The following is an 18,653-nucleotide window of genomic DNA, read 5'->3' on the forward strand; positions in this document are numbered from 1 at the left end:
CAAGAGTAATGAACACAGGATAAGCACTTTAACAGTTTATTGTGTAAGCACCAGGTTGGATATATGAAAAGAATGGTCACGTATATTTCAGATTTTTGCTTCCAAACTCGCTGGGCAGTCTTAGATTGTCATCCCATAATTTGATGCGAATCTTAAATTTGGAGCCATGAGTTAAATGAGAGTTGTTGCTACTTTACAGTAAAGAGAAAATAAGAAATTGCTTTCAATGAGAAAACCTGCTTGAGAGAAATTATTACAGTGACCTGAAAATAACATACAGGCAATGGTTATACTGATTTTGCTAAAATGATGGCAGATATTGCTACAATGATAGCATTCAAATAAACAGGGAAATCTTAAAATTAAACTGTAATTTTTTAACTAAAATCACTACTCTGCTTCATTCAATCAGTTTACCACAAAATATAATTGAAAATCCAAAATGCAAAGACGAACTGGTATTTCTGTTGTCCAAAGAACAGGAAAAGAAAAGTTACATGCCTTCAATTTATTTTAAGCAAAGAATAAGCGGAAGCCGATTGCTTTCATTTTCAATTTTTGGTCTGCCCTGCTCCAAAGCCAACTATCTTGCCCTTGTTCCTAGCAAAGAATCAATAAAGTTCACAAAAGATATTAGGGAAAGATAAGAAAGAAAATGAAATATTGGGAAATTTCAATTCCTTAATTCCTTGAGCAAAGATAACCATCAAAAGTATATCATCTAACTTGGAGATATTTTTCACCTCTTTGATTGTCATTCTTCCCTACAAGCAAAAGGAAAAAAAAAAATGGTCGAGGCTATTGTTTCCTTTGCCATTGAAAGAATTGCTGATGCAGTTGTTCGTGAAGCAAGCTCATTTTATGGTGTGAGGGATGAAGTTGAGCAGTTGCAAACTGAATTGAAGCGGATTCAGTGCTTCTTGAAAGATGCAGACAGCAAGCAGGATCAAGATGAGCGTGTTCACAATTGCATAGCTGAAATCAGAGACATAGCATACGAGGCAGAGGACGTCATCGATACCTTTCTTCTCAAAGCTGCAACTGGACCTAGAAAAGGAATATGGAGACTCATCAAGAGAGCTACCTTCATGGTCATTAAGGTTCCTTATCTCCATGAAACTGGAACCCAGATCAAATCTATCCAAGCTAAGATAGGGAGTGTCTCTACAAGCATGCTGACTTACGGAATCAAATTTACTGCAGGAGAGGGGTCTAGATCTACAAGTGAGATGCAACAGCGATTGAGAAGATCATTTCCACATGATGAGGAAGATGATGTTATCAGCTTGGAGGCAAGCCTAAGGGATGTTCAATCTCAATTGATGATGGAGGAAGAGCAACGCCGTGTTGTTTCTATAGTTGGAATGGGAGGGCTAGGTAAAACCACACTTGCCAAGACAATGTACAATGACAGTCATGTGAAGCAACATTTTGATTGTCATTCTTGGTCCTTCATATCTCAGCAGTTCTCCACAAGGGATGTCTTAGAAGGAATTCTGATCGAAGTAGCATCTAAGCAGGATAAGTTTGACTTGGTAAAGATGGAAGAGGAAAAGTTTCTTCAATTGAGGTTGAAGAGGATAGAAGAGGAAGTGGATATGATAGTGGAAGAACAGTTCTCTAAATGGATGTTGAAACAAAAGAAAAGGATGAAGGAAGATCAATGGTATACAGAAGAGGAAAAGCTACTTCATTTGAGGTTGGAGAGGGTAGAAAATGAAGTGGATAATATGGTGGAAGAATTGAAACAAAACAAAAGGATGAAGGAAGATCAACTGTCTACAGTAGAGGAAAAGCTTCTTCAAATGAGGTTGGAGAGGGTAGAAAATGAAGTGGATAGGATGGTGGAACAACAATTGTCTAAAATGAAGTTGAAACAAAACAAGACGATGAAGGAAGATCGACAGCCTACGAAAGAGGAAAAGCTTCTTCAATTGAGGTTGGAGAGGGTAGAAAATGAGGTGGATAGGATGGTGGAGCAACAATGGTCTAAATTAATGTTGAAACGAAACAAAGGGATGAAGGAAGATGAACCGTCTACGGAAGAGGAAAAGCTTCTTCAGTTGAGGTTGGATACGGTAGAAAATGAAGTGGATGAGATGGTGGAAGAGCAGTTGTCTGAATTGATGATGAAAAAAAGGAAAAGGATGAACGAAGAAGAATTGTCTCCATTTGAGTTTGTAAAAATGGAGGAGGAAAAGCTTCCTCAATTGAGGTTGGAGGGCATAGAAAATAAAGTGGATAGGACGGAGGAAGAACAATCGTTTAACTTAGAGTTGAAACAGAAGAAATGGATGGAGGAAGTCCAATCGTTTAAATTGGAGTTGAAACAGGAGAAATGGAGGGAGGAAGTCCAATCATTTAAATTGGAGTTGAAACAAAAGAAATGGATGGAGGAAGTCCAATTGTTTAAATTGGAGAAAAGGATGGAGGAAGTCCAATTTTTTAAAATGGAGAAAAGGATGAAGGAAGTCCAATCGTTTAAATCGGAGTTGAAGAAAAAGAGAAGGATAAAGGAAGAACTATTGTTTCAGTCGATGTTGAAACAAATGAATGTGGAACCTATGTTTTATGCGATGTTGGAAAGGATAAGTGAAGAAAAACTAGTTGAATCAGTTTTTCGGGTGTTAAAGAAGAAGCGATACTTGGTGGTCCTTGATGATATTTGGAAGAATGAAGTTTGGGATATTTTAAAACATGCTTTTCCGCCCAAGGGAAAGAAAGGGAGCAAAGTTTTATTGACCACTCGGAATAAAGAAATTGCTACTTATGCTGATCCACACAGCTTTCCGGTGGAACCGCCTCTCTTGACAAATGATCAGGCTTGGGAACTTCTCAGTAGGAAAGCATTCCCAAAAGATATTCTCATCAATCATGGCTATCCACAAGAATATGAGAATTTGGGAAGGGAAATGGTGAAAAAATGTGGTGGATTGCCATTAGCCATTGTTGTACTTGGAGGGTTATTGGCAACAAAGAAGACACCAAGGGAGTGGGAGGCAGTGCAGAGAAATATTAATGCACAATTCTTCATGTGGGAACAACATCATCAATATGGAGGAGTGTATGGGATATTAGCATTGAGCTATCATGATTTGCCTTTTTACCTAAAACCATTCTTTCTCTATTTTTCCCAATTTCCAGAAGACTGGGAGATTCACAAGAGGATGTTAATTCGGATGTGGATTGCTGAAGGCTTTTTGTCTCAAGCATTGATACGGGGAGGAGATGAAGCAATGGAAGATATGGGTGAACAATATTTGGAAGAGCTTGTGAATAGGTGCATGGTTCAAGTGAGCCATAGGGATTACACTGGAATGGGTATCAAAACATGTCACATGCATGATCTGATGAGAGACATGTGTGTATTGATGGCAGGAAAGGAGAATTTTCTTGGGATTTCTGGGCACTACCGAGAGACTATTGTCGCACGTAGAATTGCTCTTCATCCTAAAATATGCCCAGATTCTGATCAATCACATTCCATAACCTTGCTTCCAAGCAATTCACGCCATCGTTCTTTTTTCTACTTCCTCAAAGAGCAAAGGTATGACATGAAGTTTGACCATAGAAGTCTTAACTTTGATGAATGCAGACTGCTCAGAGTATTGAATCTTTGGGGTCTAAATGTTGAGTATATACCCAATGAAATTGGTGACCTGATTCATTTGAGGCATCTTGGGTTAAGATATACAAAGGTATCCATGCAGGCAGCATTGCCAACCTCCATAGGTAACTTGAGGAGTTTATACACCCTTGATGTACGAAATAATCAGTCACTAAGATTGCCTGATGTAGTGTGGAAGTTAAAATATTTGAGACATTTGTTGGTGGACTTGCTTAAGATTCAGGAGTATTGTCGAATGGATACCTTAAGAAACCTAGAGACTTTGAAGTGGGCTTATCCTGCTAGTCTAATAAGGGCAAATGCAATGTACAAATTGACTAATCTTCGAAATTTAGCAGTAGGTTTCAACAGATGGGAGGAAATTGATTCGGTTATGAAATCTCCAATTTTTTCAAAAGGTACTCTGCGTTCTTTGAATATACTGGCAAGGGAAAGCTCATTTCCAAGTTTGGAGCCACTTTCTTGTTGTCGATCCTTGAGGAAGCTAGAGTTGCGTGGAAAGATACCAGAAAATCCAAGTTCTCACCATCACAACTTGGAATTTCTACCCGCATGCCTCAATAAGTTAATTTTGGGTAATTCTTGGTTAAAGCAGGATCCTATGAGTTTTCTAGAGAAGCTGCCCAATTTGAGGTTTCTATACTTGGAGGATAAGTCATTCATGGGGACTAAAATGGTCTGCTCTACACATGGGTTTCCTCAACTTGAGATTCTTAAACTTGAATGGCTTGGAGTACAAGAACTGAAAATAGAGGTGGGTGCAGTGCCGTGTCTCAAGATTTTGCATTTAGAAAAGCTGCAGGAATTGAAGATGATCCCAGAAGGAATAAAATTTGTCACTACCCTCCGAGAACTGAAAGTCATTAACATGACAGAAGCATTTGCAAGGAAGATTCAGGTCATAGATGGAGTTGAGGGAAAGGATTTTGAAAAGGTGAGACACATTCCCTCCATTTCAGTTTCCACGACAGTCTAACATTACTCGTCTGAGCCTGAGATCATCAAGTGCAAGGTAAAAATTATTTTGTTTTTATTTTTAACATATAGGCACTTTTGTTACACAAATTGTACCTAATTAGTAATTTTATCAAATAGTTAAATGCTTATATTTTCAAAGATAATGTCTTTCAAAAATCAAAATTAGTTTGTATATATGTGACTGCCAATTATCTATTAAAAAGAATGTTTACTGATGTAAAGAATTATTAGTTTTTCGATTATACCTTTTAGTTTTAAATTTTTATTTAATTTATAAATCATTAATTTTATTTCAAATATATCAAATTAACTGTGATGTGGTCTATATTATGCTGACATGATATTAAGACCACAGTTGTTAAAACTGCAAGTTAACTTGTACAATTCTAAGAATTATAATCATATAAATTACTCAAAAACATATATAAAATCAAAATCAAATAAAATAGAGATAAAATCATGTTTTCAAGTAGTGAAATCAATAAAAGATTGATACGATAATACAACTTTATGATTCTATGATTTTAAATATTCAGAATTTCGAAAGTTAAAATATTATCTTTTAATTTATCAAAATCATTATCATTTATTTATTTTAACACATATACATATATATGAACTCTTTTGTCTTTCTATTCCTCAGTCAAATTGACTTGAAATTTTTGTTTTTTTACAGGTGGTTTGTTTTTGGGTAAACTATGATTCTTGACTTGGAAGTTATGGGAAAAGTCTTACTCAACAGGGCGGAAATGATTGTGAGCAGCTCCAACTGCTTAGACTGTTGCGTGGATCAAGAAGAGAAAGGTGATGTCTTTCTGTTCAAATTTTGTGGATTACTTGATTTGATGCAGGAAATGTTCTAAACTCATTGAATTGTATGTTTATTTTAACTTGTTCCTGGGTAACTTCATTTGACGCTTGTGGGTCTTATTGAACTGTTGTGATATTTTTCCTTTCTTTTTGTTTTTAATAAACTTAGAAATTCAGATTTGATCTTGTAATTTTCTGTATGTGAATTACTGTACTACTGTACTGGCCCAATGGACAATGGCAACTGCTGTGATCTTTGTTTGTTTGGATTTTAATCTAGTTTTGGTTCATCTAGTTCACAGATTGAGCCTATTTTAAGCATGGAATACGCAATGAAAACCCATGAGGTAGTATCTCATTCGTTTTCTTTTCTTTTCTTTTCCATGATTGATTGTAGGAGTCATCAAATTGCAAGTTCAATGATTATGCGTCTAATTTATAATCTCGAAAATGAGAAATTTAAAAACCTTCATAATTTTCTTTTTTCTCTAATTACAAATTTTGTTTTCTTGCTGGATGAGATTTGGGTAGGATTGGTGGGAAAATTATAGGAAATTCTCCCAGCTTTGTTTTGTTAATCCAAAGTGAAAGTGCCATTACAATTTCCAATAAAATATGTAAAAACTAGAGACACTTAAATTCTACCTCACACATAATGATAGAATAGAAGAAATTTCTCCCAGAAAAAAAAAATCCAAGAAATTATAAAAGAAAGATCAAAAGAAACTAGTAGGAGTAAAGATTGAGTGAATAACCTTATTTTTTCTTCCAAGAGGCCAAAGCAGGGTCTTCCTTGCAAATGAAGCAGTTTTCGCATTCCAGTACTGATTCTCCTCATCAAAACCCGAATCTACATCCATTTTCCCATCCTCCAATGCCAATCTCCGAATTAGCACCCGCTTGCACCACCATTCCTATTCTTCACCTTCGAATCACCATCTGGGACAACATTTTTATTCACTGAAAATCGAAAGAAAATAGCCTTCTTGAAGAATCCCCAATTGATTCCTATTTCTGCTTATCCTTGTCCCTTCTAAGCCAAATCTTTGATTTAGAAAAGTTCTCCCTTTTAATACGGAATTCAAAGCATAAATACTTCACCATGGAAGTGAGCAAGAAAATCTTCGCCCCTTTAACAACTCTAGATCTTTCTCATGTTTACTTGAGGAAAATTCTTCATCTTCTTCCCCCATATCTTTCCAGCTGAGAGCCTGCGATTTCTCTGTTATTGCGTTCGGCTTGATTGGTAAAGTACTTCAATTAGTATATATATTAAAATTAATTTAAAATTAAATTTAATACAAAATTCGAACGTGGCAAATTTTTATAATAAAAAAATGATGTTAATAAAAAATAAAAATAATAATAATATCAACCTGTAATTATTTTTCTATACATAAAAATTTAAGATGAGTTCTTAAGTAGGGTTAATAAAGAATCTAAGTTAAAATTAATGATTTTATACATTTAAATATTTATTACAGTTTGAAAATAATTATAAATTAAATATTTTATTTAAATTTTGAATTAATATAATAAAAGTTCAATCCAAACTGAACACAAATTAAATGTGTGTATATATATATATTAAAAAATATATGAATAACTTTAATTTAATTTTTATTTTTATTTATTTTTATTAAATAATATATTTTAAATTAATATTTGTTTTTAATAAAATTAAATAATAAAAATATTAGAAAAAATAAAAATTATTTAAATTGAATTCAAAAATCGAATATATATAATTTTATAATTTAATTTTATTAATTTTAATTTGAATAATATTAAAATTAATTTTATCGATTTAATATGGCAAAATACAGTGAACTCACTTAATAAAACCATGTATAGTCTTGAGTTAAATAATGTGGCTTAAAAATCTTTAGAATCATCTCAAATTTGGAGATTTTCAAAATAAAATTTTTAAAATTGTATCATAAAATAAAATTTTGTTTTGTATTGTCTCAAAAATCTAGAATACTTCAAATTGAAAATTTAAAGATTCAGATACTTTTTAATTAATAAGAAGTTACTTAGCACTTAAACAATATTCATAATAAAATCTATCAATTATTACATAAATAATAAAAATCTAAAATAATTGATAACACAACCTCAATCTTTAATTTCTCCAATATAACACAACCTATGAAGAAGCTATATCAGATATAGACTCTTCAAAATGGATTGAAGCTATGAAATCTGAAATTGATTCTATGTATAAGAATTAAGTTTGGGATCTTATTGACACACCTGAAGGGACTATACCTATAGGGAATAAATGAGTCTTCAAGAAGAAAATTAGTTCTGATAGAAAGGTAGAGACCTATAAAGCAAGGCTAATAGCGAAAGGGTTTCGCCAAAAGCAAGGAATCGACCATGAGGAGACTTTCTCACCTGTTGCCATGCTTAAATCAATTAGGATTTGATTAGCAATAGCTGCATACTATGATTATGAGATTTGGCAAATGGATGTCAAAACAGCTTTTCTCAATGAATACATTGATGAAAACATTTTTATGGAATAACCTAGGGGTTTTGAATTCCAAGATGGTTCCAAGGTATGCAAGCTAAAGCGATCCATTTATGAGTTGAAACAAGTTTCGAGGAGTTGGAACAAGTTTCGAGGAGTTGGAACATCCGTTTTGATGAAGCCATTAAGTCATTTGGTTTTATCAAAAATGTAGATGAACCATGTGTATATAAGAAGGTTAGTGCTATCACTTTCCTTGTCTTATATGTGGATGATATTCTGTTGATAGGTCACATAAGTATGTTGACAGCTGTAAAGGTATGGTTGTCAAATACATTCTCCATGAAAGACTCAGAGGAGGCAAACTATATTCTTAGAATTTGCATCTATAGAGATAGAGCGAAAAGAATAATTGGTTTATTCCAAAGTCTATACTTGGAAAATGTGTTAAAGAGGTTTAACATACTTGATTCCAAGAGAGGATTGTTACCAGTGAGACGTGGTATCCACCTTTCTAAAGAGATGTCTCCAAAGACACCTGAAGAAAGAGATAAAATGGCCAAGATTCCATGTGCTTCGGCTATTAGAAGTTTGATGTATGCAATGATGTGTACTAGGCCGGATATCACATATGCTATTAGTTTGACTAGCAGATTTCAATCTAATCCAGGTCTGGAACACTGGATAGCTATTAAGAATATCCTTAAGTACTTGAGAAGAACTAAGGATTTATTCTTGATTTATGGAGGTGGTGACTTGCAATTGGATGGTTATACTGATTCTGATTTCCAATCAGATATCAATGATAGAAAGTCTACCTCTAGGTTCGTGTTCATTTGTAATGGAGGTGCAGCCAGTTGGAAGAGTTCCAAACAGAGCACGACTGTTGATTCCACTACAGAGGTTGAGTACATTGCTGCATCAGATGCTGCAAAAAGAGGCTATTTGGATAAGAAATCCCGGTTTCACCAGAAATCCAAACACATAGAAAGGCACTACCACATTATCAGAGAGATAGTTGGGCGAGGCGATGTAGCCATACAGAAAATAGCATTAGCTGAAAATCCAGCTGATCCATTCACTAAGGCTATGTTACAAGCTCAGTTAGACTGACATCTTGAGAAGATGAGTCTGAGATACTGTAATGAATGGCTCTAGTGCTAAAGTGAGATTGTTAGTAGTATGCTCTCGAGCATATCATTTTCTATGTATCTTATACATATTTTATTAATAAAAGACAATATCACTTTTTTGTTTACATAATGTATTTATGTGTAATAGAAAAGGTCCATTGATATTTTATTAGAAATTTTATTCTTAAGTTATAAAGAATATGAGTGACAGTATTTCTAGCACAAAGTATCATAAATTGGTTTACAATCGAGAACACTTCACAATAAGGACATGACTTATCTAGAAAGATTATATTCATGTTTGTTCTCAAGGTATTTATTTAAGATATAAATAAGATAGAATGGTGAGTCTCATGCCATATAACAAACATGATAGGCACTTATACATGATAAGTAGGTAGAACCAGTGACGCATATGACAAGCAAATGGAGTTTACTCTTGTTAATGCATTGTCATATATCATATCAGTGCGTATAATCTTTAAACCTGAGATAACACAGTTATCTTGTATATAGGTGCTTTGAGTTTGATACTGCTTTTATTCTTGTATTATGTATGGGTATATGGACATGTGTTGCCTCCTACTTGTTATATATGGAGTTAGGTGTTGATCAAGATGGAATCTGTTATCCTAAGTAAATAGGGATAAAATCCTATGTTCATTTAATTATTCTTGATGTTTCAAGTTCCTGGCCAGGACAGACAGATTTAGTCAGAAAAGAGTTTCTAACAATAAAATCTAATTAATCAAGAACTGGAATTAAAAGAGAACATAATATTCATAGCAAATGGGGTTTGACATAAACCATAACTCTAGCTCGAATTGGGATTTTGTAACAGAGAGATTCTAGTGTATGGTAACATATGATTATAGATTCATTTAAGGTTTTCCTTGTTACTGATTGGGTGGCTATGGCATGTTATGCTAGGTGTTAACCATAGTTTATGAGATGCCTAAAATGATTTAGAAAAATCATTTATGGTAAGAAAGAGTTCTGATGATATTAAGAGCTAATATCATATCCCATTGCCAATTAGTGATGAGCCTAGTAAGTCACACACATACACAAGATAATCACCAAGTAAAATGTGATTTAATTGTTTAATTAAAGAATTCAATTAATTAATTAAATATGTTTAGTTTGCAATAAGATTGTAAAGTCCCTAGTATAACTTAAAACCAAATCTAGGTTATTAGATGTATAGTATAAGTTAAATTTATATTTAAAGTGTTTAAATATGAATTTAATTGTGAGAAATTAATTAATGGAGATTAATTAATTAATTTATATTTGATATAAATTGATTAGAAGAGGAGAAATAATGATTTTGGGTTGAGAACTCAAAATTACAACATAAGAGTAATTTGGTCATTTCACATGGTGACATGTGGCACATGAGATGGTGACACATGACATTATATAAGCTTGCCATTTGTCTTCTTATCAGGTAATATGATCAAAGTCAAGATTAAGTCTAGCTTTGACACTTGGCTTAATGTGATTGAGTCAATTAAAAAATAAGATGCAATGAGTTGGTGACATGTGGCATAGGGTTTAAGTGACTTAATGACCTAATTATATAAAACGGAAAAGAAAAGATGAAACATAACTCTATCATTCTCTCTTATGTGTAGCGGCACCTCTTCCTCCCTCTACTCTCTTCATCTTTTCTCAACAATTCAAAGAGAATTGCCCAAATTCCTTTGAATTAAAATTGTTAGAAATTGTTTCTAGTGTCCTATATACATCTATAACCTCTCTAAAGGTAAGAACCTAATTTATAATTGGTTGGCAAAAGCTTGAGAAGCAAATTGAGGGCTGCCCATTGGTGATCTTGGTGTGGACAAGCTAGAGGGACAACACTTAAGGTCCTAGGTGCTTCCTAAAGGTGCCAATTACATCCATAGTGCATCAAAGAGGTTAGTGCTCTAACTCCTCTTTTAAAACCAGGGTTTAAATGAATTAATTTGTTAATTCATAATATTGAATGGATTGAGCATTGAAATTAATTAGGCACATAAGAAATGTGGTATGATGCATGTAATCCTAGAAGAAAATTTTTGAAATTCAATGCTCTAATGAACTAATCAACATGCTTCCGCTCCTTCAAGATTTGTGAACTCTTAGCTGAATAATGTGGTCGAGTAGAGCTACTAATCTTAAGGCTTCTGTTTAACTTGTTACAAAATGCACAACTCAAAGTTTTGGATGTCCTTAACACAGCGGGGGTCTCCAACTCTCTATTGAGACTCATTGAGAGGCAGAATCATGTTTGATAGATGGATCAAATATGTGGGAATGCTCATAGCAATTGCCATATTATATCTTCTTGTGACTTGAAATCGCTGAAATGCTCTTCATATTTTTTTGGGCATAGCACTTTTATATTGCAAAAGAACTGAATTTGTACAAGGCTTCCTGAAGATATGGGATCATATTGGAATGAGTTTACAAATAAAGGCTATTGCACTTTTTCATATTCATATTTCATGACTTCTATTATTTGATTGTATTCAAATCCAATAGAGGAAATCTACAACTCAAGCAAATGGAAATGAGACTCTATTTGTTGTTATGTTTTTTTTTTTTTAAATATTTGATGGGTATTTTGAACATGAGCTTTCAATACCTTATCTGATGTTGAAGGTATTTCAATTGAAAGTTATAAAGTTATATCGCTTCATATAAATATTATTAGCAATCAATTTGAGTGTAGTTTAATATCTACAAATTAATTTTAATAGATATTTAAAATTTTAAATATCCAGTTTCTCCAATCCCTGCAACCCAAGATCCCCAAAAACCGTGTCTTCAATTCCACTATAAGTCCTGCCAACGTCCTTGAGAAAACCCAAGCAAAACTCTACAATGAGACCATTCATGGAAAGCCTAGGCCATCGGTCGTACCAACACTGATCTTGTAGATATCATGGAATCTGTGGCTACTGTTTTGTATGTCGATCAGAGCTTTGGGTGGTGCGTAGTTAATGGTGTATTGTGTACAAAAATTGCATTTTTTTCTTTATTTTAGTTTCTAAATTTTGATTATTTTATGTGAGTTTATGGCAATTGGATGCAAGGCATTTCAATTGTTGTTGGATTTCGATTATTGTGTGTAACATTTCTATTATTGTTTAATTAAGTTCGTGATGAGGGCACAGATGCTTTGAATTATTTTGGGTTTGAGCCGGTCTTACGAGGAAATGATTGTTCTCAAGGCCAGGGTATGTAGGGTACGTTTGCCGGAGTTGGGGAAGAGGCTGATGACATTGCCATGGAAGATTTGGAGAAAATGGGTAGTGTGATTGATTTGGTGGGTTTACTGGGTTTGAGAGAGCTATGGTGCGAGGAGACCATTGGTAACAAGGTATTTTATGCTCCAGTAACGCACGCATGGTCAGAGGGACTTTCATTTTCACTGAATTAAAATTCAGGAACAAAACTATATATTGACTTTTAAAATTAAAGGAGCATATATATTAATTATAATATATGTCAGCAACTAAAAGTAATTTATTCTAAAATTAAGAATAAATTATCATCATATTCCTGTATAAAATCAAAATTGACTATTTTTTTTTGAAATTAATTATCAAAATTAACTAGTTGATCTCTCATTTATATAAAATGATACTGTTTATTCCTTATCTTATGAGAGAAACTTTGAAAGATGTTCTTTTTCTTCTGACTAATAACACATACTAAACTAACATAATCTATTAAAAATGTTTAACCAAAAAACTAAATAATTTAATTATACAAAATAAAGGTAGTTAAAAAATAAAGACTAATTAATTAATTAATTTTAAGATTATATAGGCATTTAATAATAATTCACTCTTGCAATAATGATAAAGTAATTGTAGTAATCATGAGAAACCATTTATGATGTCCAGTTCTATAACCGCGTTTTGAATATACTTTCAAGCAAAAACAAATTTGAATCAAAACATATTAAAATAATTTAATATAAATTGATTTTTAACAAATAACGACATATATTTTAAATGTGCCTAATTTAAATATTAACAACTAATCAAAACAAAGCAACTCATAATATGTATATCAAACGTGCATAAATTAAATTTTAATTTTAGATAAAGTAACTTAAGATATGAATTTCTTCGATCACTTGAATAAACCAACTTAATACATATGCATATATCAATTTAATAATTTTTTTATTAACATTTAACATTTACTTTTTAAAAAATAATTATAAAAATTAATTTAAAAATACTTTATGAGTTAATTTGATAAAGTATATTATTGTAAATTGAATAATGGTCTATATCTTTTTTTAATATAATCATTCTAATTTAAAATAATAATATATTAAAGTTAGTGTTTTTTTATTCTATTAGCATTAATTTTTTTATATAAAAAAGAAAATTTTAGTTATTAATTTAATTATTTATAAATAATTTATTAGTGTTAATATATTTATTAATCTTATTTTTAAAATTTTTTTCTATACCGTAAGAAAATATAATCCATATAATAAGAAAATATAAAACTATGTAAATATTTTATATCAAATAAAAATTAATAATATTAATACTTATTTAATATGATTGTTCATAATTAATTTTATTAAATAAAATTAAAAAATTGAATTAAAAATAAGTAGAAATTCAACATTATCTGAAACTATATAAAATAGAGTTTATTTTACTATTATTATATATATAAACTATTAAATGATGTTAGTAAAAGCTTATATTTTTTTATACTAATTATATATATTTCATAAAAAAATTATATAATATTAAAAATTAATTACTCTTGATAAATTCATATAATTCATTATTAAAGAAATTTAATGTCAAAATATACGAAGTAACAAAGTATTAAATAGTTAAATTTATATATTTATAAAACATTTATAATTATAAAATTATATTATAATAATAAATTTTACCTTTATAATTTTTTATTTTCACGAATATACTTTTATTTTCACATACATGTTATAAACAAAATTAATAAAAAATTATATATAAAAATATTAAATTAAAATATATACAGTAAATATAGAAAATATATAATATATATTTAAAAAAATAATTAATATTTTAAAAAAAAATAAAAATTAATTAATTAATTAATTTTAACATTATTATATAAGGATCTAATAAAATTTTTTTTTATTTTTTTATTTAAAATTAAATTAAAATTTAATGAAATAAAAAAATTAATTATTATAATTTTATTTATTAAAATAATATTTTTAATTTATTTAAAATATAAAATAAAATAATTAAAAAAAAAGTTAGACGTTCATATAACTTTTCTTAAATTTTTTTAATTATTTATTTTTTTTAATTTTAATTTTTTATTTCATTAAATTTTAATTTAAGTAGTGTCCAACTTTTAAATTTTTTTTAATTATTTATTTATTATTTAAAAAAAAAGCCGGAAGCTATCCATTCCTTTCAAATGCGCATGCTATTATAAATAGTGACCCGAATTTAAAAACACTATCGTCTCATTCACCTCATCATAATTCACCCCTTTTTATAATGAATCTCAAACTCACCTTTTTTTTTTTTTATTACACCTTTTTGGTAAAAATCCAGGATGTATTGGTTGGAATCCTGATAAATGTTGCATATGTGAGGATAAATCAAAGTTACTGGAGAGAATGAAAGATGAACAACCTCTTAAATCCATGTTGGAAAAGATGAAGGGAGAAGTACAGTTTAAATCTGTGTTGGAAAGTATAAAAGAGGAAAGGTTGATTGAAGCACTTCACGGTGTGCTGGAGGAGAAGCGTTATTTGGTGGTCTTTGATGATATTTGGACAATTGCGGCATGGGATTGTTTGAAACCTGCTTTCGCAAGGGAGAAGAAAGGGAGCAAAGTTCTATTCACCACCCGTAATAGGACAGTTGCTTCTCATGCTGATCCATGGAGCTCCCCGGTGGAACCACCATTTTTGACGGATAATGAAGGATGGGAACTTCTCAAAAGGAAAACATTCCTAAAAGAGATCCTGATGGAGCATGGCTGTTCACCAGAATTTGAGAAATTGGTCAGGGGAATGCTGAAAAAATGCAGAGGATTGCCACTTGCTGTTGTTGTACTTGGAGGCTTATAGGCAACAAAGAAGTCATTGAAGAAGTGGGAGGTGGTGCATGGAAGCATTAATGCACACTTTGTCAAGTGGGAACAACATCATCAATATGGAGGAGTGTATGGAATATTAGGCTTCAGATATCATGACTTGCCTTTCCATTTGAAACCATGCTTTCTTTACCTTTCTCAATTTCCAGAGGACTGGGAGTTTAAGAAAAGGGAGTTGATTCGAATGTGGATAGCCGAAGGGTTTATATTGGAGTCATCAATCGGAGGAGAAGAGACAATGGAAGATGTGGGTGAAGAATATTTGGAAGAGCTTGTGAGGAGGTCTATGGTTCAAGTGAGCCAAAGAGATCACACTGGAATAGGTGTGAAAAGATGCAGAAATCATGATCTGGTGCGTGATATGTGTATTCCAGGGCAAGGGATGAGAATTTCCTTGGAGTTATGCAGCACACAGAAGACTCTGTGACAAACAGCAGTTCATCCACTCTGCAGTTGACATCAAGTAATAAGTGGCGTAGAATTGCTATTCATCCTCGCATATCTGGAAATGATGCAAGCAAAAGTAAGTTCTATGTACCTTTGTTAAAAAGTGGTGATTCACATCTCCGTTCTCTTTTCTATTTCATTGAAGATGGCATGCGAATGGGACGACAAAGAGACTTTTACCGGTCAACCCGTGGGTATATTATGACAAGGCAGCAAGGAAGGTTTATTTTTGAGAATTTTAGATTGCTAAGAGTTTTAAAAATTGACTATACGTGGCTGTCCCGACTACCTTGGGAAATTGGGCATTTGATTCATTTGAGGTATCTTGGACTGTACGGTTCTGTAATGGATGATAGAGCTAAGTGCCTGTGCTTAGAGTCATCACCTTTATCATCGTCAATAGGTAATCTGCGGAGTTTATATACCCTTGATTTACGATATAATTATATAATTATATTACCCGCTGCATTATCGAAATTAGAATGCTTAAGACACCTGTTAGTGGATGGCAATTCTTTATGGCAGGTTAGATTGGATAAATTAAGACACCTGGAGACTTTGAATTGGGTACCTGCAAAGTATCTAATTAAAACTGATATAGTACGAAAATTGACCAATCTCTGAAATTTATCAGTATATTTCTGGACAAAAGAAGAAGTTGAGGTGGTTCTACGATCTCCTATTTTTGAATTAGGCTCTCTCCGTTCCTTGAAAATGCGGATGTGGAAGCAATCATTTCCTAATTTGGAACCACTTTGTAGTCTTCATCGTCTTGTAAAAGTGGAGTTACGGGGAACCATACCAGAAGATCCACATTCCTTGCATCACAACCTGGAACACCTACCAGCAAGCCTTGCCAAGTTAACTTTGATAAATTCTCAATTGAAGCGAGATCCGATGGGCATTTTGGAGAAGCTGCCTAATCTGAGATTTTTGTGTTTCGATTTTAATTCATACTTGGGATCTAAAATGGTCTGCTCTGCCCATGGGTTTCCTCAACTTGAGACTCTTAGTCTTGTATATTTAGAGGAACAAGAAGAATGGGAAATAGAAGAAGGTGCAATGCCATGTCTCAAGACTTTACGATTAATACTTCTAAGGAGATTGATGATGATTCCAGAAGAATTGAAATCAGTCACCACCATTCAGGAATTGACAATTACTGAGATGACAGAAGAATTTGAAAAGATGGTTAAGTCGCAGACGGAGTAGAAGGAGAGGATTTTGAAAATGTGCGCCACATACCATTCATCTTATTCAACAAGCGGTGAAGTTGAGAAAACAAAAATTACAAAGGTAACCATTTCTTATTTTTTTTGTTAGGATAATATATGCACACATAAAGTGCCGTCACAGCCTATAGCCACTTTCTTAACAAACAATCACATTTGCATGAGATAAACAAATAAAAATTAACTCTTTAATTATTTTTTTGAGAAAACACTTTTTTTATTTAATTATGGTTAAATTTCTTTTTTTTTTTTAAGTATAATACTTTTTTTTATTTTTACTCTCAGTTTATTAATCTTTCATTTCAGTGGCTGGTTTTGGAGAGGTATCTCAGAATAAAATTATGTCATATGCATAAGTCGGAGTGGACTGAATAATGCATATAATTTCACCAAGCAAAATGATCATAAACTAGTTACCCATTTATGCAGGCATTTGAAAGAGCAATGAATTGATGGCAAACTCAGAATACGTCAGGCAACGAAATTTGGCAGTCTGTGGACTATTTCTATAACAGCATTTCTTTTTTTTAATAAGAAAGCTATAACAGATTGAATTTACATGCTCAAGGAATAAGAATCCTAACTCCAATAACAGATTGAATTTTTGCATTTTGATGCACAACCCATAATTAGCATGACTTTATCCCTGTTGGGCTTCTATTCACCCCAATGGCCTTTACCAATGGTTATGGTTTTGACTTGGGGGCCATTTTATAAGCCTCTTTTTTAATTTCTTGATTTGGGATTTTGTCCCACAGAGGACTTGTATTGAAATTTCCTCCATTTTTATTTTTAAAAAGAAATTAAGAGAGTAGATTTCATCTTTCATGTAATTGCCGTGGAATTAGAAATTAATATAATGAAATGGTGCAGAATGCAGCATTCTGCTAATATAAGTTTTGATGATAAAATTACTTCTCAAAATGAAAATAATAGCAATAAAATTTTGAAAATTCAGTCCAGTAAGTAGAAATAATGATTGAAATTTTGTCAAGTTCTTGGTTGAGATACTATTCAGCATTTAATATTCTTTATTTTTAAAAAATTAATTCTGTTAAATCTTATTTTTAAGGACTAATATGCAACTTTTTTTTTTCAATTTTTATGCATTAAAGGTATATATTGTTTTGATGAGTTTTTTTTTTTTTTAATTTATAATTTCAGACTGCTTGTATAAGCAGAGCTGGGAAGAAAAGTGATATTAGGTAAAAGAACCAAGTAGCATGCTAATGGTGTCTCATGGACAAGGTATGTGAACTCTGTGAAATAGGACAAGTAAAAGGAGATTAGGCCTCCATTTTGTTTCATCCAAAAATATTCTTGTAGAAAATATTTCCCATAATTTTTTATTGCTTAAGGCGCTTAGGGAATTTTTAACACTCTAAATTTTTAAATTAATTATTTTACGGGTAAATATTAATATTTTATTTTATTTTATTTAAATTTTGGAAAATCATTTGAAATTTTTCGAATTTTAGAAATTAGGTTTGATTTTCCGAAAATGTGAAAATTTGATGATTTTTAAAAATTAATTTAAAGATCACGTGGCAAAACTAAAAATATATTTAGACTCTACAAATTTTTCTAAGTTTTATGAAATTTTTCCGAAATTTTTGGACCTCATTTTTTATCCCAATGTAGAGTAAAAATTCAATTTCGGATATCCTAAATCAAACCAGCCGAATCGAACTGGATCCGGTCGAATCGGAACGACCCTCTTCCTTTTCTCCTCTTCATCCCCACGCGTCCCGTCTCCCTCTCTTCCCTCTCCATTTTCTCTCTCCTCTCTCCTCTCCTTGCTGCCCCACTGCCACCCCTTC

General features: G+C 31.9%; 1 protein-coding gene, 1 long non-coding RNA gene and 1 pseudogene across 2 annotated transcripts; 2 read left to right on the forward strand and 1 right to left on the reverse strand.

The window, feature by feature from the left end:
* Positions 1-250: 250 nt before the first annotated feature.
* On the reverse strand, positions 251-6,835 carry LOC110650879 (uncharacterized). The gene is made up of 2 exons (XR_009143093.1): positions 6,172-6,835; positions 251-600 (listed from the first exon to the last, which is right to left on the reverse strand). It is a non-coding gene; the product is annotated as an uncharacterized LOC110650879 (long non-coding RNA).
* LOC110652747 (putative disease resistance protein At1g50180) lies at positions 398-4,838 on the forward strand. Its single transcript, XM_058133654.1, has one exon. It carries the CDS (start codon positions 789-791, stop codon positions 4,602-4,604), a length of 3,816 nt encoding a protein of 1,271 aa, XP_057989637.1. The 5' UTR covers positions 398-788; the 3' UTR covers positions 4,605-4,838.
* Positions 6,836-12,302: 5,467 nt separating the features above from the next.
* On the forward strand, positions 12,303-16,956 carry LOC131173053 (probable disease resistance RPP8-like protein 2; annotated as a pseudogene).
* The last annotated feature ends 1,697 nt before the right edge of the window (positions 16,957-18,653 follow it).

The sequence above is a fragment of the Hevea brasiliensis genome, chromosome 14 (genome assembly GCF_030052815.1).
Source record: "Hevea brasiliensis isolate MT/VB/25A 57/8 chromosome 14, ASM3005281v1, whole genome shotgun sequence".
In the NCBI taxonomy this organism is placed as follows: domain Eukaryota; kingdom Viridiplantae; phylum Streptophyta; class Magnoliopsida; order Malpighiales; family Euphorbiaceae; genus Hevea; species Hevea brasiliensis.

Bases quoted from the DNA above. Each gene is read 5' to 3' on its own strand.
- LOC110652747 (XM_058133654.1), top strand. From the start codon at position 789: ATGGTCGAGGCTATTGTTTCCTTTGCCATTGAAAGAATTGCTGATGCA.